Here is a 22,833-nt window from a genome sequence, read left to right on the forward strand (position 1 = left end):
CTCCCACAGCTTTGCAAGCGGCCTGGAGACAAAAGAAACCCCCACAGACCCTGCGAGCCGCCTGTGGCAGCGAGCAGGTCTGAATCGGGCCCTCATTCAGGATGGTCTTTGTATTAATTGTGACACAGCCTCAGGCCCCCCAGCCCCGGTGTCTCCTCCTCAGGATCCACCCTGGGCTGCCTTTTCTCAGGTGCTGGCAAAGATTGCGGACCACTTAGCAGTCCCCGTGGTAGCCGCCTCCTGTGGGATGGCCACAGCAGGTACTCCCTGCAAATCCTTTGCCTCCCCCATGGGTAGGCGTACTGTCTACCTCAGTACGGAGTTTGGCTAATACTTCTACAGTTTTTCAGCAAATGCTGCAAAAGGAAAAGCCTTTACCTACTAAACGTGCTGTGTTATCGTTCCAGTCCACCCAGTTATCTGATTCTGATATATCATCTGGGGAGGCAGAAGATGCAGACCTCTCTCTCTGACTTCATCTCAGGAGACGAGGAGCCACCCTCTAAATTAAATATACCTGCTCTTGTGAGAACTGTAAAATCTATTTTACAAATAGAAGTGGATGAACCCACTCCTAAGAAAAAACAACCACTTTATAAAGGACAAAAGGTAGTTTTATCAGAGTTCCCTCACTCTAACCAGCTATCTGATCGCATGAGCAAAGCCTGGAATATGCCCAGTAAAAGGTTTCAAATTCCAAAACATTTAAGTTCCTTTTACTCTCTTCCCTCTACTGATTGCACTAAATGGGAAGTTCCCCCAGCAGTGGATTCTCATGTAACACGTCTGATGAAGAATGCCACCTCACCCATCCATACTGCAACCTCGTAGACGGAGACTACAGATAGGCGTATAGAAGCTTGTCACAAATCCATATACTCTCTTACAGGAACTATTACTTGTACTGCTAGGGCTACAGCCTTGGTGGCAAAAGCCATTGAGTGTTGGGCATAGGCCCTAGAAGTGACATTTCCCCCTGATGCTTCAAGTGAACTATCCTACATATATCACATTAGAGATGCAGCCTCCTACTTGGGAGAAGCAGCTATGGATACTGCTCTCCTGGCCTCCAGGATATCTGCCACTTCGGTAGTAGCCCGCTGTATTGTTTGGCTCTGAAGTCTCTTTCTTATTCTGGAGATATCCTATTTGGTCCAGAATTAGATAAAATTGTGACTACTTTGGCAGCTTCCAAGACAGCGTTCCTGCCCTCTGCATATAATACAAAGCCTCGGACATCATCCTTTTGCTCTCAAGGAAAAGCTAAGGGTCAGTCCTTTCCACGGCAGCAGGCATCAGCCAAGGTCTCTGGCCAAACAAGCCTGGGCTACTAGACGTCGACCTGCCAAATCTGCGGACAAGCCTACAGACTGACAGGTTGGGCCTCTCCCAGGGTGGGAGGCAGACTTCTTCAATTCGCCCAGTTTTGGCGTCAGACCAATGCAGACACCTGAGTAAGAGAAAAGGTCTCCCACGGATATGCCCTATCCTTCCTAAGGCAACCCCCCCAGCAATTCTTTTGCACAGGACCTCCATCGGATCCAAGGAAGGCCCTGCTGCTCCAAAAAGCCTTTCAGTCCTTACTGAATTCAGCAGTACTAATTCTGGTCACCTCCTCACAAAGAGGCAAGAGCTATTATTCTACCCTTTTCCTGGTTCAGAAGACCAATGGGTCTCGTATGAAAACCCTCCACTCTTATCCTAGCTATGGAGCCTGGGGATTTTATGGTGTCTCTGGACATTCAGGACACTTACCTACATGTACCTATAGTGCCTTCTCATCAACAATATCTCCAGTTTGCTATCCTGCAGCATTACCAATTTCAGGTTCTACCGTTTGGCCTCTCAACGGCCCCTCTGGTCTTTACCAAAATCATGGCAGTTATGGCGGCCTACCTTCGTCCTCAAGGGATCAGACTACTCCCGTAATTAATGACCTTTTGCTGTTGGCCAGCTCTCTAGAGATTCTTCACTGCCCTCTGCAGGTAACAATTGCCTTCCTACACATGCACAGTTGGCTGATCAACTGGAAAAAATCTTCCTTGACACCTTCTCAAAGAATGGTACATTTAGGAGCCCTCTTGGACTCTCCGGTTCAGAGAATCTTCCTAACAACAGACAAGATCTCATTAATACAACCCGAGTGCGCAGACTGCTCCGCAGTCGCAGAGTGTCATTTCACGCTGCAATGCAGACATTGGGATCAATGGTGTCCACCATCGACATGGTAGAGTTCGCTCAGTTTCATTCCAGGTCCCTTCAACACCTGATCCTTTCCAGGTGGAATGGGCTATCCCATCTACTTCGATTCCAGACAATAGGCCTCCTGCCGGAGGTTCACCTGTTGGCTACACACATTCCATTTACACAAGAGTCACCCCTTATGGACCCCAGACTGGGCTTTTCTCACCACGAATGCAAGCCTCCGACAGTGGGACACAGTGACCGGCCAGCACTCCTTCCAGGGCCGCTGGATCCCAGTTGAGGCAGGGTTACCAATCAATGTCTTGGAACTTCGAGCCAGCTACAGAGCTCAATCTGGCTCAGGATATTCTTCAGGGCAAACCAGTACAAGTACAGTCCGACAACGCCACGGCAGTGACCTACCTCAATCACCAAGGAGGCACTCAAAGTCGGGCAGCAATGGCAGAAGTCTCGCATTCACACCTGGACCGAACGCCATCTCCGTGGCATTCATCCCGGGAGTTCACAATTGGGAAGATTTCCTCAGCCGTCACAAAGTGTATGCAGGATAGTGGTCTCCACATCCAGAAGTCTTTTAGCTCTTGGTGGACAAATGGGGTCTGCCGGATGTGGATCTCAGGGCCTCAAGACACAAACTTCCAGTATATGGAAACAGGACATGGGACCCAGACGCAGCCTTCGTGGATGCATGGTCAGTGAAATGGACCTTCCATTGGCATATCTCTTTCCCCCACAATATCCCTACTTGCTCAAAAGTTCAAGCAGGAAGAGGATACAGTCCTGTTGATAGCTCTGGCTTGGCCCAGACACCATTGGTACTCTGATCTTCAGAGTCTCTCCATAGACGTTCTTCTTCAACTTACTCTACTAGTAGACCTGTTGTCTGAGTCCATGTCTACATTCAGACCTAGCCCGTCTGTCTCTAACGGCTTGGCTCTTGAGACATACCTCCTATCGGCTAAGGGATTTTCCAGCTCTGGTCCAGACCATTCTCAGGGCTCGTAAACCGGCCTCAGCCAAGATTTATCGTAGCATATGCATACATATTTAAAATGTGTGCTCAGAGAAACTATGACCCTCAAGTTTTTAAGGAGTCTAGAATTCTTGCCTTTCTTCAGGCTGGATTGGATCTAGGCCTCCACCTAGCATCTCTGCAAGTGCAGGTCTCGGCTTTGTCCATCTGGTTCCAGTGCAGACTTGCTCCTATACTGGATGTACACACCTTCCTTCAAGGTGTTCTACGAATACAGCCTCCCTTTGTCCCTCCTGTGACTCCATGGGATTTGGCAGTGGTGTTACAAGCACTTCAGGAACCTCCATTCGAAAACCAGGAATCAGTGGATGTCAAGTGGCTCACTGTGAAGACTCTGTTTCTTCTGGCTATTGCATCTGCCCGTAGGGTATCGGATTTAGGGGTGCTTTCATGTCGCTCCCACTTTTAAATCTTTCATCAGGACAGGGCTGTTCTTAGAACACCCCCGGGCTTCCTTCCCAAGGTGCTTCTCGTTTCCACCTAAATGAGGAAATTGTGGTTCCGGCCTTTCAAACACCAGACCTCTCGGCAGGTGAGGCTTCTTTCTATGTGGTCCATGCTCTGAAGATCTATGCGGACCGTACTACTTCCATCAGGAAATCTGACTCCCTGTTCGTCCTATATGGATTCCACAAGAAGGGATGGCCAGCTAGCAGACTCTGGTCAGATGGATTCGCATGACTATCTCACAGGCTTACATGCAGTCTGGCCTTCCTGTGTCGGCTACAGTATCTGCTCACTCTACTCTCTCTGTGGGTCCCTCAGCTGAACAGCTATGCAGGGCGGCCACCTAGTCTTCTGTCCACACCTTTCTCAGGTTTTATGCCTTTGATACATTTGCCTCAGAATGCTTCAGGCGTAGGGTTCTATCAGCTCAGGAACTTCCCCGCCCTTGAACAACTGCTTGGGGACATCCCCATTGTCTCCCTGTGGAGCCCTATGGACCCCGAAAAAGAAAAGGAGTTAGGCTGTGGGCGGGGTATAGGGGGAAGCACTGGAGCATCCTGGGATTGAAAAGCTTTGCTGTTGGTGTCTGATCCTCCAGGTCCCACCTACACCCCATTGTCTCCCTGTGGACTTTGAAGAGTTAACAAAGGTACATTTTACCATAACACTTCTTAAAAAAAAATAGATGAGCTTCAAAAACTTCTTCTAATACATTGGTTCTCAAATTCAGTCCTCGGGACCCCACACAGATCATGTTTTCCAGGTCACCTAGCAGGTGCACAGGTGTATTCATTACTCACTGACATTTTAAAAGGTTCACAGGTTGAGCTAATTATTTCACTTGTGATTCTGTGTGTACCCAGCTTAACAGAATAATTTGTGACTGGCTGGACATACAGTAACAAAATGCTGAAGTTCTATCAAGATGCATTTTAATATTGAAACAACTTGTATTTTAGGTTGTGTGACCCTATAATGAACATTTGTGTTATGTTACAGGTAACGTAGAAAAGGTGGTGTTCCTCTTAGGAACCAACCAGATTTTAACTTGCTTTTCTAGCGCAGTTTGTCCGATTGGTTGTTATGGGCAATCCTTTCTTTACAGTTGCCTGTTGAACAGTTTTCATAAAAGTTCTCTTCAGTCTTTAAACAGTGTGACTTATACATCCTGTTACCAGGCTGTGCAGTCAGAACAAATGTACCAACTTCAAAATAAAAACTTTTAAATCAGTAATTAATAATATATGTTGTGGTGATGAATATGCATTTTGCTACCATTTTACCATATTAAACTGGTATTATTAGTATACATTTGCCATTTATAAAAGGAGTCAGACAGTAGTAAGAGGAGTCAAAGGTTGTGCTGACTTTACAGCACTGCTTGTTACCATACTGGAGCAGCAGATCTAAAGAAAACCACAATTGAACAATTTGTTGCTCTATTTAACGATTTCCTAATCTGCACATCATTTTCAGGAAAGACATCTGCCAATCATTTTACTAGTAATGGTTGAAAAACCGGCTGATCGTTAACATACACTAGCAATCTACAGCCCCAATTGGTCAGTGAAACCAAACATGTTGGACAACTTGAAATATTGGCGATTTATTGGGACAGTCATCGCCAAATTGCACCAATCCATCACAGAAGTATGGGGGCCTTGAGTCACATCGGTAAATTTACTATAGCTTCTAAAATGAAAACTGGTAGAGTTTCCCATAGCAACCAATCAGATTTTAGCTCTTTTCTCGATTGTATTTTAGAAGATAAGACATACGCCCATTGGTTTCTATGGGCAACACCACCACTTGTCTGTTTTAGAAGCTTTAGTAAATCTACCTCACAGCAGGTTAGTAAAACAGCATATTAACTATGGATTTTAGTTTCTCGTGCTATTCTTTCCACTTGTAATGCATTATGAGATGTGGTATGTAGACAGTGATGAAAGGTCAACATATTGTCCCTGGTGACTTCCCTTCTCCTGAGGACTGCAGCAAGTCCAACACAACTTCCAGCAGTCATGTGACTGACTTCCAGGTCAGAGCTGTTTTCTGGTAAGTAATTCTCCCCTAATCATCCCCTTGGTGCTGGCTTGGTCAACATGTGGCTCTCCAGCTGTTGTGAAACTACAAGTCACAGCATACCCTCCCACCAATCAGCTGATAACACATGCTGGGACTTGTAGTTTCACAACAGCAGGAGAGCCACAGGTTGATCAGACCTGCTCGTGCCTAACCTCCCAGTCAACATTTTGCATGTCAACACTCTTGAGAATGTCAACACATTGCCTGTTGACATTTTAATAATATCAACTGATTGACATTTTCACTACATCGCATTATGTATTTCTAAATATACAAGCAGAGAGGGATGGAAAGTGTTCCCAGTATTCTTCCTACATACAGATTTCTGACTGTGTATGAGAGCAAACAGCTATTGTGAGGTATGTAACAAGAATTCATGTACCAAAGACTGTCAACAGTACTTATTATTCAAAAGACTGCCTTCATTTGTGTGTCCTAGTGTTCATTTATTTCCTTCTAAACCGGTCACTTAATTTATGGAAATCCCATCAAGATACAAGCTTGTGGTCTTTGCACACAAACATATAGGTGAGTGATGTTCTTATGGGAGCATCACCACATCCATAAATATCAGACATGCAAATGTGAGAAGAACACATACATCTTTATAGAAGATAACGGATAAGCCATTTCTAACAGTTATCCCTCTAATAAAACAGAAGGATAATTTTGTTCAGTTTATAGTGGTTTTAAGAAATAATGTGGTACCCAACAATTACATTGAAAGAATAGTGCAAATGTTTGATCACAATAATAATTCTGAGAGCTTGGACCCCTATGACATACTGCACAAAAGTTAAATCCCCTCTTTTTATTTCAAATTAAAAGCTCAGTTATAGCTAACATTGTAATACATGTGTAGTACAGACTGCACAGAGAGAAAGGAACATTTTCTGGTACAGATGCCAAAAACTAATAAGTATACAAGGGCCATTTCATCATGGAGAACTGTAGGGAATCCTGTCCTGGCACCTGGTATTGGGGATGTGAGTACAGCACAGCCGCCTCTCCAGCACAGCAAGGAAAGCAGATTAGCGCAAATAGAAGCTTTTACACACAAGAATATTGGAAGAGGGGAGATAATAAGGCACCTTCCTGTAGGGGGGAAAGCAATTTAAAAGTGGGAATGATCTGGTCTAGCCAACAGGTTGGTGTCAGGTAATGCACACTCTTTGTTACTGACAGCAGTAGTACACACTATGCTGTAAAGTTCATTACCCCTATTGGTGCTGCCAGGCAGAGTAGAGCTGAGGTCTCTTCAAACTGAGATGCATTGTTCCTAGAGACTGTGAAATACTCTGCATGCCAAGTACACTCAAGCAATGCAAGGGTGTGGTGCTCATTACTACTAGGAATCTCAGGCTGGGTGTCCCACTAGAGCAATGTTATTTTGGGGTGGCCCAAACTTATTTGAAAGAGTTCCACTTTGAGCACAATGGCATCATTTTTGGGGTCCCATACAGTTGGGATGTGTTTTCCACTAGCATTACAGCTTCTTTGGCACGAGGTGTGTCTTGAAATGCTTGCTGACGTGGTCGCTGCGTGTGAACCTCTTCTGACAGTGAGGGCATTCGAATCGCTTGTCACCTGTGCAGGGACACCAGAGTAAAATCAATATACATGTCATACATGTGGGCCAGTGTGCCTTACACGTGCATGCGAACATACATGCGTCACACACCTGTGTGCGTTCGTGCGTGCCTCTGCAGCTCATCACTGCGGGTGAACTTCTTTGTGCAGAATCCCCAATTGCACACAAATGGCCTTTCCCCCGTGTGCAACCGAACGTGAGCCCTCAAGAGTGAAGTCTTGCGAAATGTTCTCCCACACTCAGGGATGTGACACACGTGCCTCTTCCTGCCGGGGGGACCCCACCTGCTGAGAAGGAGATAGGGTCTCTCCTCAGCACAACATTACCCCCCTCCATCAAACCCCCCTCCCCACCACAGCACCCCTTTATTCAAGATGGTCCCACACAAACTCAGCTTTGCTTTCTGTACAATCTCACCCCTTCTCCCCGTCTTTGCAGTTTGGACATGTACAGGCCACCCTCCTCCTCTTCTCTCCTGGCTGTAGCTCCCCAGACAAGGCCTGTTCCATCTGCAGTTGTATCTGGGAAGGGCTGAGGCCACTGATGGCAACGTTATTACTGGACACGTTCTGCACACTGAGCTGCGGTTGCCCTGAGTAGACACACAAACACAAGGGTGTGTTGATTCATGTAATAGAAGTATAAGCAAGGACATCATACCAATCTGTTATCTAAAGTTTTCTGGAGGTATGGACTGCAGCTTATGTTTTGGTTTGTTTACATGCTCACACTAGGATATACACCTGCAGCATTGGTGATTGTAACAGGCACTCCTTGCATCGGAACTCCATTGATACTTATAGTCTGTATGGCCTGGGCAGTGGCTGCTAGCTGTGCTGTATTCAGGTTAATAATGCTCCCCGCTGGAGCAATTTTGGCTAAAGACCGCTCTTTGCGAGTGGCATTTTTCTTAGCAGGAGTGGAAGACTGTGTTCCCAGGGATGCGATGCCTCCTGTTGAGCATGGTTGAGGAATAGGAGTGTCCTGCATCAGAAGCGTCTGTAAGTCCCCCGTAGATGTGCGGAAATAAATCTGTGAATGAGAAGTATCAGAATGGTAAAGGGCAACTGAAATTGGAGATGGGGAGGTGCACAAGTTGAGAAAAACACAAAGAGATAGGAGACAGCAGCAAACTTTCCGCATAAGACTTATAATACCAGAGCAAAGGATAATTACAGCCAGGAAAACACAGTGAGCCAGTATCAGTGGACATCAAGTTCGGTAGTAACATTTCCAATGACATTCTCCAAAAGCGGATTAAGCAGAAAGTGACTACATTTCCACACCTGACCTACAAAAGTAAAAATGGTGGCACATTTACACCATTGCACCACCATTTTCATTTACTTAAATATTTAGAGGGATATTTTCCACACTCTTAAGCTTTATCGTTAACTGTTGTGATATTTAAGATTCATAAAAACATTTTGTTAGGGGCTATAAAAGCTTGTATGTATTTTATTCAGAGCACTCATCCAAAAAATACATTGTGGTCTTTTTTTAAGCTGGGAGCATTATGTAATAAAACTCAAACACAGTGTCTTTCTAAAGACTTGTGAACGTTCAGGAGCACGCTAGCATAGGGAGCAGAAAGGCTTCCATAGATAAAGTATAATATTATTTTAAGAAAAGAATTAGATCAAATATCACTTGCATACAAATTAATTAATATAACATATGAGCACTTATTGCTGCAGCCACAAGCAGAAGATTTCACATACAATTTGCCAAATTCATATATTGCATGTTATCCAGTGAGACTTTATATTTGGGACAGTGCAGACTATTAGGGGGCGATAGAACGCTTAGCAATGGCTGTAAGTTGCCACCATTCAGGCATTCATGCACACCAATTGAGTGTTGAATCCACCTTCATTTTATATAACCAACACTTCAAACAGAATCACATAGGAGAGAACCTTAAGGACTAGAAAAGCTTTCCTCTAGGCCACTAGCCACAGCTTGCCTGAATTTGCCACAAACATGCATGGAAACAGTCATACCCATGATTTCACCTAATGTAATTTACAAACTGTAAGGTGTAAACACTGGTGATTAACAAGATAAAGTTGGTGCATGTGATATAAAGCAGAGGGTAGAGCAACATGATATATGCAAGTATGTGTCTCCATACCTGTGTGGGTACAATCTCTGTGCTCTGGACACTTTGTACTGGCTTTTGTGGTATAGTTGGCAGTGTAGCCGATGCAGCTTGTACCACTCTCAGCGCCTGTTGGGGTATCTGTACTAGCTGTGTGTCGGTCTTGGGCTGTACCAGCTGAAGTACAGCATGCTGCCCAGTGCCAGGGCTCTGGACAATCAGTAGGTTGTTACCGGCTTGCAAGATATTTTCTGCCGTTGTCTCAATTAAAACAGTCTCCACCTGCTCCTGGGTAGGTGAGCCTGGGGTTGGTCCTGGAGGAAGAGGCTTCCTACGTGGCTTTTTGCTCTGCTTGCTTGGCAAAATCTGTGTACTTGTTTCAGTGGAGCAGTCTGTCAGGCTATTGAAGGGCAGTGCCAATGTGAGGCTAGTGCCAGCAGTTCCAGTCATCTTTACTAGATTGCTGGTTTTCTGTGGAGGGGCAGGCTTAATAGGCACATGTTTTGAAGAGCTTGAAGCTTGGGCAAGTTGAAGTGTTGTGCCACAATCAGTGGAACTGATGATTTGGAATTGACTACCCAAATTCTGTGGAATCCCCTGGGTTGTTTGTATGCCTTGATAACGGCCAGCCTTGCCGACTGGGTTCTGGATGGTAAAAAAGAGCTGCCCATTTCCTGTGCCAAGCTGTGGGATCTGGATGACATTACCTTTGGATAAGAGCCCTATACCAGACTTCCCTGGACTCAGGGGTAATGGCGCTGGCTTTATAGGTATCAGCCTTTTGCGGTTTGGCCTTGGTGGTACAGGAGAAGTCACAGCTGCTTCAACTGCAGGGGGTCCAATCTTACTGCAAGTGGCTGCAAGGAGAGCCAGAGGAGAGGGCTGTGTGTCCTGCGTGGGAACAAGAGGAAGGACACTGGGTTATAAAATATACATTTTCTTGACACTCAGGAAGAACAAAATGTTGTATTTGTTTAGTTCACTTGCATGTAATACCAACTACGGTTACTTTAATAGTAGTTCTCCATGTAAATAATACTTTCTATTACAGAAGTATTTTCTTCCTACAAATTCTGGGATGGGCTACTCTGAAGATAGCGTGAACCCAACATTTCCCTGAAAGCCATGCACATAGTAACTAGAAACTTTATATATAAAAAGGACCAGTCCAAATAGCATTTGACAGTTTCCTCACTAGTATGATACTGCTCTACATGCTGGCATTTACAGATCTGGATGTCCGATAAATAATTTAAAAAGAGGATTGAACAGGTGGAAGTAATTCTCCACAAAGTATATATCCATACTACAATCATTGTAAATCTGTTACCAATGTAAAACGTCCCAGGAACCAGCTCTATTTTTCCTCACAAATCTCCATCAACAATTGTCATCTATACATTTGCTAGTTCCAAAATCCAGGAAAGAATGAAGGATTTAAAAACCATCATGAGCTCAAATGTCAGAGTCTGGTCTATATGACAAGCACAGCATGGGCACAGATAATTATCATATAGACAGTTCTGCTATCACTACCATCAGTGATATAAAACACTCACCTGGGAAGCAGAGGCAGCAGGCTGTAGGTATTCACTAGGACTCACTGCAGCTGTTGCCGTCATACTGAACTGAAAGCAAACACGTATTACAGAATTAGCAGTAACTGCCGAAGAGACAACATTTTAATGTAGACTTTAATGTTATCGTATAGGACACAATGTTTAGTCATTATTTCTGCACCTGTTTTCATTGTTGGGTACAGAGTAGGAGAAATACTAACCACATTGAAAACCACACACACTCAACCAGCCTGGCAGTAAAGTATACAGATATAGCCTGGCACTATTTAGAACTGCATATAGTCTGCAATTAGTCTAACAATGAATCAGGCACAGGACTCTTACCTTTGCTTTTTGGAGACTGCTGGGTAATTATGATCTGCCAGTCATTGTGCTCATCCTCTTCACAAGCCCTTCTCACAAAGTAAATGTCTCTGTGTCCCAACAAAGGTGATAAGTTACATTCCTGTAGATCTAAACTACTGTAGACCAAACATGTCAAACCCAACCTAAAAGAGAAAAGATTTAATAACTCAGTGAGGTCTAGACAACTGCAAATGCTTTCATAAAATAACTGCAAATAAATATATGTAACATTTGCAAAGCTCGGTCAAAACAAAATTATTTGAGGACTAGAATATTTTGTGCACATTTAAAGACAACTAAGCTCAAGAAGTGAAATGCTCGTATAGGAGGGGAAAGAATACAGAATGATGGTAATAATAGGTGAGCACACAAAATTGACGCAAGACAAACTGATCTTTAACACATTGGAATTAAACATATGGTACAGACAGCTTAATTTATGCAAATCCATTAATTCAGGTAAATTACGCAACTCAGTAACACAGAAGCCTTCAATTTAACGATATCTTTGAACGATATCTCATTCAAACCATCCAGTGTGTATGCAGTTACCGACGAACGATGCACGCTCCCACAGGTCGTTAACAATATCTCCAGTCGTCTGTACATGCAGTCCAATCTGGGGATATCGTTAGCAGCATGGCCCCGCTCCCCCCCCCCCCCCTGGTTAGTCGTTGCTGGCATCGGCAAGTGTGTATGCACTTGCCGATGCCGGCACCCCCGCATCCGATATCACTGGGTACACACCATCTAGTATGTACCTGGCTTTAGCCCACAGCTAAAAATACTTACCTTATGATACTACAGACATACACAACACAGCTAAACACAAAGGGCGGTATTCAATTGTTTTAGCGCACCCGCTCTATCTAAATTGACAGGAGATCCATGGCGCTATTCAATTGAAGCCGATCATCGCGCTGATCGCGCCCATATAGGTCGGGTTTAGCCATGTAAAACGGCTACCCCTGACCAAAGTGCTGGGCTCGATCGCGAAAAGCGCCATTTGGGCACCCAAACAGGTCACTTTTCACCCATTTCAGCTCGCACCCCCTGGGAGGTGCGAGCTGAAATGGTGCACCGGCAGTTGATCGCGCCCAATTGGAGCAACAGTTGAATAGCTCCGGTCGGGTGCGTAGGGTGGCGAAAAAATTGAATACCGCCCAAAGAGGTTGTATTAAAAGAAGCCAATAATTAGGAGTCCATTTCAACGCTGCCTACTGCTTGGTACAAAGTATAATAATAATAATATTGTTGAGACACTCATTACCAGGGGAGCAGTTTAAGTGCAAAACGACTGCATTGTAGACTACCCCATCTCTGATCCTTTGTGAACATCTCTTTTTTTTAATGACACCATAACAGTTATTCTGCAAAATCATGGCTAAGTGCAGTCTCAGTGCCATGAAAGACAATGGTTTCGAGCACATTGGTCTGGAGAAACTAGGGTGTGATATCACAGCTGATCTGGTTGCAATGATATGGTACTGGACATACATGGAGACATTAGCCTCTTTCTTCATGTACATCTACAGATAGGGGTAGGCAGGAGCAAACACTTGGTTTGTAGCGTTCTCTATATTTATTTAAAAATATTTGTGACCTGTCTTTCAGCAGGTCGCTAGTTTCTCTTTCCCCATACCCCTGACGCAAACTTTATATGGTGTCCCAGCCTGTCCATTGCGGCAGTGGAAGTTATTGGCGGGGGAAATGGTACGGACATTCCCAATTATTATATGGATACAACACCAACATAATTCCACAGCTGCCATATAACCGAGTAAATTGTGAATGTAAAATGACAAAACAGGGAGGATCTAGAGCTAACTGGCAAAGTTGCTGCTAAATAATCATAGTTTGATTTATTTTCTCATTTCTTTATGTGGGTACATTTGCTAGATATTCAGCATCAGGTATGAGTATAACAGTTATGGTCTATTGTAGACCACATGAATCATTTAATGGTTTCCTTTATTATTTATTTGTTTTATCTATTTGGGAAATATTTTTTCATGGTATTAACGGACTACTAATTTCATAGGGCACGATTCTATTCAGCGCGATGTAAATAGCTCCGCGCTGACAAGTCCGACTAATGATTTCTTCTCTCATCCCTCCGGGGATGAGAGAAGAAATCCGACAAAAGTCCCGGCGCGAGGCTGTTTTCTGCCCTTAGCGCCGGGAAAACAGCCTCGCGCTGGGAAGTTAGGTCGGGGAATGCCCGTTATCGCGCCTAAACACCCTGTTTAAGGCGCGATAATGAGCCTTCCCCGACCTAACATCGCGATGAATTGAATAGCTCCGGGAGCTATCTCCCGGCGCTATTTACATCGCGCTGAATAGAATCGTCCCCATAGAGTTAAAAAAATATAGTGCCAGGGCCCATTATGTGGCAACAACAGTAATACGGAGAATAAAATGTTACCTCTAGGATTACAAATAATACATCTAAGTCACTCTCGATCTAAGCACACCTTCACACATTTCTAATTGTAATTCTTTAAAGTGTAGTCATCAGTTACTTACAAACAGTAGAACCTAATTCACTACAGCCCATGACATCAAACCTCAATGGCATAATTCCTGTGCTGAAACTTTCACTTTATTAAATGAGAGGTTGAATATTGGTTTAGTCCACAAAAAAGGACCATTCTACTGTGTGTAATGAAAGTGTCTAATTTAAATATGGCATCCATAAGTAAAATGTGAAATATCCCTTCTCTATGGAGTAAAACCATTTATTATATTATAATAACATACATATTGTTGAGAAAATCTAGTACTGCATCTGAAGGCCACCAGCACCACCAAGAATGTGTTGGCACAATGGCACTATCAATACTGTGATAGAATGGTGGCTGGTTACCATGGATAACGGAGCTAAAAATAATCCACAACATATCAGATGTTGGGTCTGTGCACTTAGGACATGGTCAAGGTATACTTTAAAATATGTATTTAAATATATATATGCCGTGTCCACATTCATAAACAAGGTGCGTCCAACTTTTAGATGTATAATAGCATAAACCAAAACATACAAACACACCAGTACACACTTTAAGCAGTGAAACAATACTACTACACACAGAGCGATAAAACTGAACGCTATGAACGATAACGTTATCATTAAGATCATTCATTTTTATGTACTTATCAACCTGTCAACTACCAACGATGCGTGTTCCCGCATGGACAATAAAGATATCTTTCATCGTCCATGCATGCAGGCCAACTTGAGCGATATCGTCAACTTTGCTTGTTCAGATATGTGGCAGGATGACATCACTGAGATATCTTTATAAGATCTTTGAAAGTTATCGTTCAAGTCGGTGACACAGATGATCGTATCGTGTGTATGCACCATTACGCTACTAGGTACTTTTGGAATCCAAGGAAGTATTTACCAGTACTGGTCAACATTACAACACTCAAAGGGGTTTGATAGAGAAAAGAGGCTTTAACAAAGGTTAAGTGCATACCTGCCAATAGCACTCTTTGTCATGGCTAGCAATAAGGCTAGTTCTGCTTTTCCCACTTACTGTGAAGTGTAGTGAGGATGGCAGCTATACGGTTACCGGGCATTCGAAAAGCATCGATCAGCAACGTAGTTACGCAGGAGCCGCTTCTCCCCATACATGTACTATGATGGCAAGCTCCCCTGCCCACCTGCTGGCGCTTCCCTCTACAGTGCAAGCTGCTAATCCTAGGGGAGCGCTTACCCTAATAACCTAGCACCCTCATGTCAGACACACCCGCCTTACACCCTCCATCTTGCTGTCTCTGCACCAAAGTATTTATGTACTAACATTCTCCATTCAGTGTCAGCTCTTGGCCTCAGCTAGGCTGTTTACCCAGAGACGCTGCTGGTGCTCCCCATGTACTGTCAGCACCGAGCACATCCTGTTTACATCGGCCCCGCCCACTCCCCAGCGACACCCGCGGTCAGTCCCACCGCATAACCACCGGTAGGGGTAAGTTCTGTGCTCAGCCATCACCTACAGCTCGGTACCGGAAGCCGTGCAACTCACCCGCAGCGCTGGTGTTACCGGGCCTGCAACCAAACTCAGTCAGTGTGCACAACCTACAGCGTCCCAGCCAACCGCCCGCTGCCCCCGGCAGAGTGACGCACACACGGACCAATTGACGATAGGTAACGTGAAAATAGACACGCACATAAGCCAATCGGCAATCGGGATGCTGATTCCTGCTCTGATGGGCGTGCTCGCTGACCAATTACAAACAGTCTTTTTACCATCACATGCTCTGGGGGGCGTGAGAGAAGCTGAGGAGTGAGTGCACCCCCGCCGCACCGTGCAGGAGCAACGTTACCGTAGCACAGGGACTAAGATGGAGCACAGCATCCCCGGGGCTCATACAGCAGTAAGGCGTCATGTTTGGATGCAATATAGGCTTTGCAAGCGTAATTTTAGCTGGGAGCGCTGGAGTAATTTACCAGGGCTCAGATTCGTCACAGGTGCCTATTAAACTAATTCTGACCATAACATATGCGGATCTATAATACAGAATTGCATTTCACCCATATATTGAAATTGTGAGAGGAGATAGTGGAGCTCTCTTTTGCTTTGTGAGCAACTACGCTGGCAGCAGCCTACCTCATAGTTTTCTACAAGGATGGCTATTTAACCGTAAACTGGGTAGGCGGGTAAGAATCACGTAACTACGTAGGTGAAAAGAAAATATAGTTGTACATAATACGTTTGAAAATAGACCTGTAGATTTACTAGACCTTTATCAACAAGAAAAAATGTTAGAATAATTCTTTTTGTGAAATAAAGGGCCGTATTCAACTAGTTTCGCAGCCGCGGAAAAGTTTCGCCTAACGGACTTTCCGCCGACATCGCGTGTTTTGGATGTGGAAAGTTATTGTGCGCGTCCCCGCTATTCGCCGTATTCAATTCCAAACCACACGAAAACGGCAAGCTGCTAATTGAGAACAGGCAGAAAGTGCTGTCAGAATTGGGAAAAGGAGCCTGAACCCCTCAAAAAGATGCACTAACATTGGGGATCAATGTAGATGTGTCCGAATAGCCCTAATAAAACTGGGGTTTAATTGCTTCTTATTAGTGTCTTTTCACAGTGGTGTAGAATGGCATTAAGCAGTATTTTTTGGTGAAAATAAGTAGCCCTGTCAAATTTGGGGTACTTGAAAATGGGTTTGTCTTAGCATATTTTAAAGTCTCTAAAGTGAAGTTTTCAAAAACGCACCTGTTACAAGCTCCTGCAATCATAAAAACACCTGACCCATCCTTGCAGAACCCCAAGAAGTCTATTTTGCTAGTTTTTAAGCTTGTCCCCCCACTTTGTGCTGTTTTTCTCCCCCAAAATGAAAGTACTTTTTTGGGGTGTTTTTTTCCGGGATTTTTTTTACACAGTTGTCCTTTTGGGGGCTGTTCCAAGGGTTCTGGGAGGTTTCCCCACCTATGCACCCCAAAATAAAAATTTTGCACTTCTTTTCACCTGCTATTCAGAGGCGAATCTTTTTCGCCTATTACATTGTATTGACTTTCTGCGTAGGCGAAAACCGTCTGGAATTGAATACAGAGATAAGTTCCGACCAGGCGAAAAGCCGCAATCGGTGATAACTTTTTTGCGGAAAACGGATTTTCACTTCTAATTAAATACGGCCCAAAGTCTTTATTCTAAAGCATATATTCCCAAACTCTCTCCTCAAGGCACCCTAACAGTCCAGGTTTTAAGGATATTCATGCTTGACCACCTATTCATGTACTTTTCACTATATATTGCGATGCGATATATAGCGTTAAGTAACAATTCATGTACACTTACCTTTTAAGCATTGAAATGCGAAGGAGGTCCTCTGCGATCCTGGGACGCATCACGGTGCTGGATCCTCAGTGTGTGCATGCGCCGGCAGCACTCTCCGGCAGATCAGGGATGGGGGAGCCGATGGAGCTGGGGGCTGCACAATCAGTACACCAGCCGGCGCATCAGACATCGGGGACAGTGAGGAGGGCCAAGATACATCAACAGCAGGGAGTGAACAGTCTGAAGTGACCCGGGTAACTTCAGTAACATCGGGGGTAGCGGGCAGAGTGTTACTGGAGCAGCGGTTGCGGGCGGGTGGTGGGGTGACGATAGTGTCTAGATTCCCTTTTCGGAGAGGACTCTGACGTCATCAGCTACTGTCCAACGTCGTTCCCTACCATCCATGTGGGGGAATATAACCTTGTAGCTAGCCACCGACCCTGAAGCGCATCGAGCCTGCGAGGGAACAACTTTCTTCTTTAGATGGCCTTTATGGGCACAGAACCGCACTTCCGCCCTCACTCCCGTCACTTCCAGGACCCTAGTGCGAAGGGGAACTAAGCTATATGATGGGGTGACAGGAGCGGGGGTGATAACAGAGTGGCGGTGGGGGAGGTGCAGTAGCGTGGGGACAGTAGTGCGGGCATTAGGGACTCAGAAAGTCAGCAGTCAGCACTGCTGTCTACAGTGACCCGGCATATTCCGGGTCACATTAAAAAATTTTGCAGAACCTGCTCTGTCCCGGTCACACAAGGGGCAGGCAGGCAGTGGAACAGTGCTTTTTTTTTTTCCTCCATGGGGCTCCTTTGATTGGCCAGCATTACAGAAGGGGTGGGGAGACAGCTGTCTTCCCTGCTCTTCTCCACTCAGGAAGCAGATTACGCCATCCTGAGATGGAGAAAACAAAAATTAGAAGCCGAGCTTTCCGTGCTTCTTTGAATTGCTCTCCCCATACTACTGAATGGGGAAGCGATGTCTATACTAATCAGGGGCACCGCTGGAAAGATCTGAGTTAAATTAACTGAATAATAATCATCTTAATATGGAGAAACGTCCACACTGTCCCAGTAAACAAAGAATCCCAAAATTGGTAGTATTCCACACTTGCAAATTAATGGAAAATATTTCAACGATTTGACTTCATTCTGAAAAGGAAGCATGTATCCCCCGTTTTCCAAATCTCCCAATGAAGGAGTATGGGCGATACAGCGAGACAAAGTGCTAGTGCAGATACCTTATGGTTTAAAGGTAATTTTAATGATACAAATGCACTCGCAATGTAACAAGATATAAAAGCATATAATACTCTTTCTCCAGTATTCTTGGATAGGATGTAGGTATGCCTACCAGGAGTCCAGATGGAAAAGGACTAAGATTGCACACACATGCTCAGCACCAGGAAGCTGCCAAAGAGGTATGACACATGCTTCTGAGGAAGGACATTCATATGTCTGAAACATGTTAATCTATTTTTGTGGACTCTGGGCCTGATTCAGATATACTGTATATAGGTAAGGATGAGATATGCCAAGACTTAAATCAACAAATGAAGACTGCGCCTGTGTGTAAATGTGTAACTGAGCTTATATAATGTAAATACAAAGCTGACACAAAAAGGGTGTATTTAACGCCTTTAATAGTCACAGTGCTCTTAGGAGCAAAATGGTGAGTAATATTGCAGTACAAATGGATCTAATCTGTAAAAACAATGTTGAAATGGAATGAGAGGGGTGGAGCAAACGGGTATGGATGTGGGTATGGAGACGATGATGAAGGGGGATGGAGAGTAAGGGGGTAGGCTTCCCTTAACCCCCCAAATGTGGAAATATATAGAAAGTCTTTTGTAATAAGTCCTGTGAGGCCTCACTTACTTTGCTCTTCTATCTTCTTGTTTTGAGTTTATCCGGACCCTATTCCGATGAACACCGTCCGTGTAGAGATGTGGCTGAATGGTGTTAATAGGTTAATTGGACTTTAGCATTTACTATTTGTACATGATATATTCATGTAATAGAGCAGTTGTTCCCAAACTCTGTCCTCAAGGTACGGTAACAGACCAGGTTTTCAGGATGGCAGACGCAGATTCCTGGCCTCTGAAGTGACCAGCACCCGATCAGGCGACGTGAAGCTTCTGCAGCCCAACTAATGGAGCAACTATCGCGACCATCGCTCGTGATGGTGCTCGCAAATGCAGTAAGGAGGTGTCTGACACCTCCTTTTGCATTGAGAAGATGGACAGTATTGCAAAGCTGCTTGTGTGCAGTTCTGCAATTCCATCCATCCCTGAATCAGGCCCTTTATGTTCACAATAAATAAAGACTAACAGACTGAAGCACACTATAATATAGCCACTAGGGGGAACTCCATCCTCATCAATAACACTCAGGATTAGGCTAATGAAAACTCTTATTTTCACTACGGACCCACGCAAGAGGGTGGTGGGTTTCGCTGCAGGGAATCCACGCGTCATGCTTTACAAGGCAGCAACTGACTATATACCAAATGAGTATTCCATTAAATATGTAGTCAAAAGGCAGTGCAGACAGAAAAGGTTCGCAAGCCAAGATCAAGATCACAAGCAAAATGACCACAGTCTAAACAAGTTGGGATGCTATATTATCTTTTATTAATAAAAACCCAGCATATTATGCAGTGCTGTACAATGAGGGTGTTATAATACAAATAAATTATATACAATTACATGACACTGAAGATAAAGATAGCCTGCCCAAATGAACTAACAGTCTAAGAGGTGTAGGGAACACTTGATAAATAAGATGGCAGAATATCAATGGTAGCTCATGGGCATAGAGTATGTGGCTATTATTAGGCAGTAGCGTAGCCACCATTAATATAGGAGCCACTGTTGACCGGAATTTCTGTGTCGCTTCCAGTGGTGTGGAATGAGTTAGATACACTGTGAGGTGGACATGTGAAACACAAACTATTGTAATAATTCTACACTAGTGCACGCAGCAGTGTTTTCGAAGTACCCAGAAAACCCCTAACGAACCAATTTTTTTTTTCAGAGACTGAGACAGCCTTGTCTCCATCTGCATCAGACGTGGGCCACCCGGACCACTGCCTGTTCATGCAGGAGGTCCCCATTTGCAGCTATCAGCTAGAGTCCACATATCAAAGGAAATCTTGTGTGTGTGATGTGTAAGTATGCCGCGGGGGTAATATGTATGCATGCTGTGTGTGTATGCTTTGTGTATCACATATATACAGAGTTTGTGTATACATACAATGCCTTGCAAAAGTATTCACCCCCCTTGGCTTTTTACCTTTTTGTTACATTACAACCTGTAATTTATTTATTTTCTTAATCTAAATTTTATGTGATGGGTCTGCACAAAATAGTCTAATTTGGTGAAGTGAAATGAGAAAAATATATATAAAAAAGAATCTTTATAAATAAAATTCTGAAAATTGGCATTTGAATATGTAATCACCCCCTTTGCTATGAAGCCCCTCAAAAGTTCTGGTGCAACCAATTACCTTCAGAAGTCACATAATTAGTTAAATTAAGTATACCTGTGTGAAATCGAAGTGTCACATGATCTGTCAGTATAAACACACCTTTTCTGAAAGGCCCCAGAGGCTGCAACTCCACGAAGCAAGAGGCATCACACCATGAAGACCAAGGAGCTCTCCAAACAAGTCAGGGGCAAAGTTGTTGTGAAGTACAAATCTGGGTTGGGTTATAAAAAAATATCCAAATCTTTGATGAACCACCGGAGCACCATCAAATCCATCATCAAATATAAAGAACATGGTACCACAACAAACCTGCCAAGAAAGGGCCGCCCACCAAAATTCACAGACCGGGCAAGGAGGGCATTAATCAGAGAAGCAGCACAGAGACCAAAGGTAACCCTGAAGGAGCTGCAGAGTTCCACAGCAGAGACTGGTGTATCTGTGTATGTGACCACAATAAGCCGTACACTCCATAGAACTGGGCTTTATGGAAGAGTGGCCAGAAAAAAGCCATTAGTGATAAAAATAAGACCCGATTTGAGTTTACCAAAATGCATGTGGGCGACTCCCCAAATGTATGGAAGAAGCTGCTCTGGTCAGATGACACTAAACTTTAACTTTTCGGCCACCAAGGAAAACGCTATGTCTGGCGCAAACCTGACACGTCCCATCACTCCCAAGAACACCATCCCCACAGTGAAACATGGTGGTGGCAGCATCATGCTGTGGGGATGTTTTTCAGCAGCAGGGACTGGGAAACTGATTCGAGTAGAGGGAAAGATGGATGGTGCTAAATACAGGGATATTCTAGAGCAAAACCTATTTCAGTCTGCCTGATTTGAGACTGGGACGGAGGTTCACCTTCCAGCAGGACAATGCCCCGAAGCATACTTCTAAAGCAACACTCGAGTGGTTTAAGGGGAAACATTTAAATGTGTTGGAATGGCCTAGTCAAAGCCCAGATCTCAATGAAATTGAGAATCTGTGGTCAGACTTGAAGATTGCTGTTAACAAGTGGAGACCATCCAACATGAAGGAGCTGGAGCAGTTTTGCCTTGAGGAATGGGCAAAAATCCCAGGGGCAAGATGTGGCAAGCTCATAGAAACTTATCCAAAGTGAATTGCAGCTGTAATTGCTGCAAAAGGTAGCTCAACAAAGTATTGACTTTAGGGGGGTGAATAGTTATGCACGCTGAAGTTTTCTGTTATGTTGTCCTAAATGTTGTTTGATTCACAATATAAAAAAAACACAACTTCACAGATGTAGGTATGTTTTTGTCAATGAAATGATGCACACCTTCAAACAATCCATTTTAATTCCAGGTGGTGAGGCAACAAAACATGAAAAATGCAAATTGGGTGTTAATACTTTTGCAAGGCAGTGTGTGTGTGTGTATATAAAATATATATATATATATATATATATATATATATATATATATATAACCCCCGCCCCCTTAAAAATCATGCGTTTGCCCCTGTTGACTGAATTGCTGGCAACCATGACTGCCCTCCACCACAAATCTTAATGAAACTTCCTCTTCTGGATCTGGGGAAGGCTTTTATTCTTATGCAGACTGGGCACTCTGAGCCTGATTCAGACCCGCTCGCAAGCGCAATGCGCTCGCAAGCGGGTCGATGATGGCCCAGTGTGCATATGCACGACGGAGCCGGCTCCGTCGTGCGCATGCACGAGACCCGGATAGCGATGGGCAATCCGTCGCTCTGGGTCTCGTACCAAATGGGGCGAGCTGTCGATGTTGAGTGACAGCACGCCGCCTTTGGTGGGTGGACTGGGGGCTTGGCTGCCCAGACGGAGACGTTCCCATGGGAACGCTTACCGTCTGGGGCCGGCCCCACTGACATCACAAGTGATGTCAGTGGGAGTGCTTTCGGCTCGGTTAGAGCCGAAAGCACTCTGGGGCTTGCGGCAACGAGACCCTACCACAAGGTTCTTGTCGTAAGCCCGATGGTCTTGACCATCGCGACCATCTTCCTGGCCGCTCGATATAGCTGTGGGTGGTCACCCACAGCTATGCGAGCGGCCAGGAGGCCGCTCTGAAAAACAAGAAGGACGGCCCTGATTCAGAGTGAGCGCTCTGTCAGAGCGTCCGGCTCTGAATCAGGGCCTCTGTGCCAGCTCAGGGTAGTTATGTGTGCCTGTTTTATTTTTTCA

The 22,833-nt window shown here is 44.5% G+C and overlaps 1 protein-coding gene across 2 annotated transcripts; it reads right to left on the bottom strand.

The window, feature by feature from the left end:
* Positions 1–6,566: 6,566 nt before the first annotated feature.
* Positions 6,567–11,454, bottom strand: SP2 (Sp2 transcription factor). Of its 2 annotated transcripts, none has more exons than XM_088474575.1 (7): positions 11,367–11,454; positions 11,022–11,090; positions 9,496–10,353; positions 8,105–8,393; positions 7,779–7,953; positions 7,452–7,645; positions 6,567–7,357 (listed from the first exon to the last, which is right to left on the bottom strand). In XM_088474575.1, the coding sequence occupies exons 2-7, from the start codon at positions 11,082–11,084 to the stop codon at positions 7,257–7,259; spliced, it is 1,680 nt and encodes a 559-aa protein (XP_088330701.1). In that variant the 5' UTR covers positions 11,085–11,090; positions 11,367–11,454; the 3' UTR covers positions 6,567–7,256. The 2 variants fall into 2 exon arrangements, with proteins under 2 accessions (XP_088330701.1, XP_088330700.1); XM_088474574.1 differs by having other exon boundaries at positions 7,452–7,648.
* Between the last annotated feature and the right edge of the window lie 11,379 nt (positions 11,455–22,833).

Source organism: Taudactylus pleione, unplaced genomic scaffold (assembly GCF_031769625.1).
Source record: "Taudactylus pleione unplaced genomic scaffold, aTauple2 ptg000155l, whole genome shotgun sequence".
Classification (NCBI taxonomy): Eukaryota; Metazoa; Chordata; class Amphibia; order Anura; family Myobatrachidae; genus Taudactylus; species Taudactylus pleione.

Coding starts and splice junctions, on each gene's coding strand:
- SP2 (XM_088474574.1), bottom strand. CDS start 11,084: ATGACGGCAACAGCTGCAGTGAGTCCTAGTGAATACCTACAGCCTGCT. Junction 7,954..8,104: donor TACAATCACCAATGCTGCAG/GTGTATATCCTA, acceptor GTGTCTACTCAG/GGCAACCGCAGCTCAGTGTG. Junction 7,649..7,778: donor TGCAAAGACGGGGAGAAGGG/GTGAGATTGTAC, acceptor TCTCCTTCTCAG/CAGGTGGGGTCCCCCCGGCA.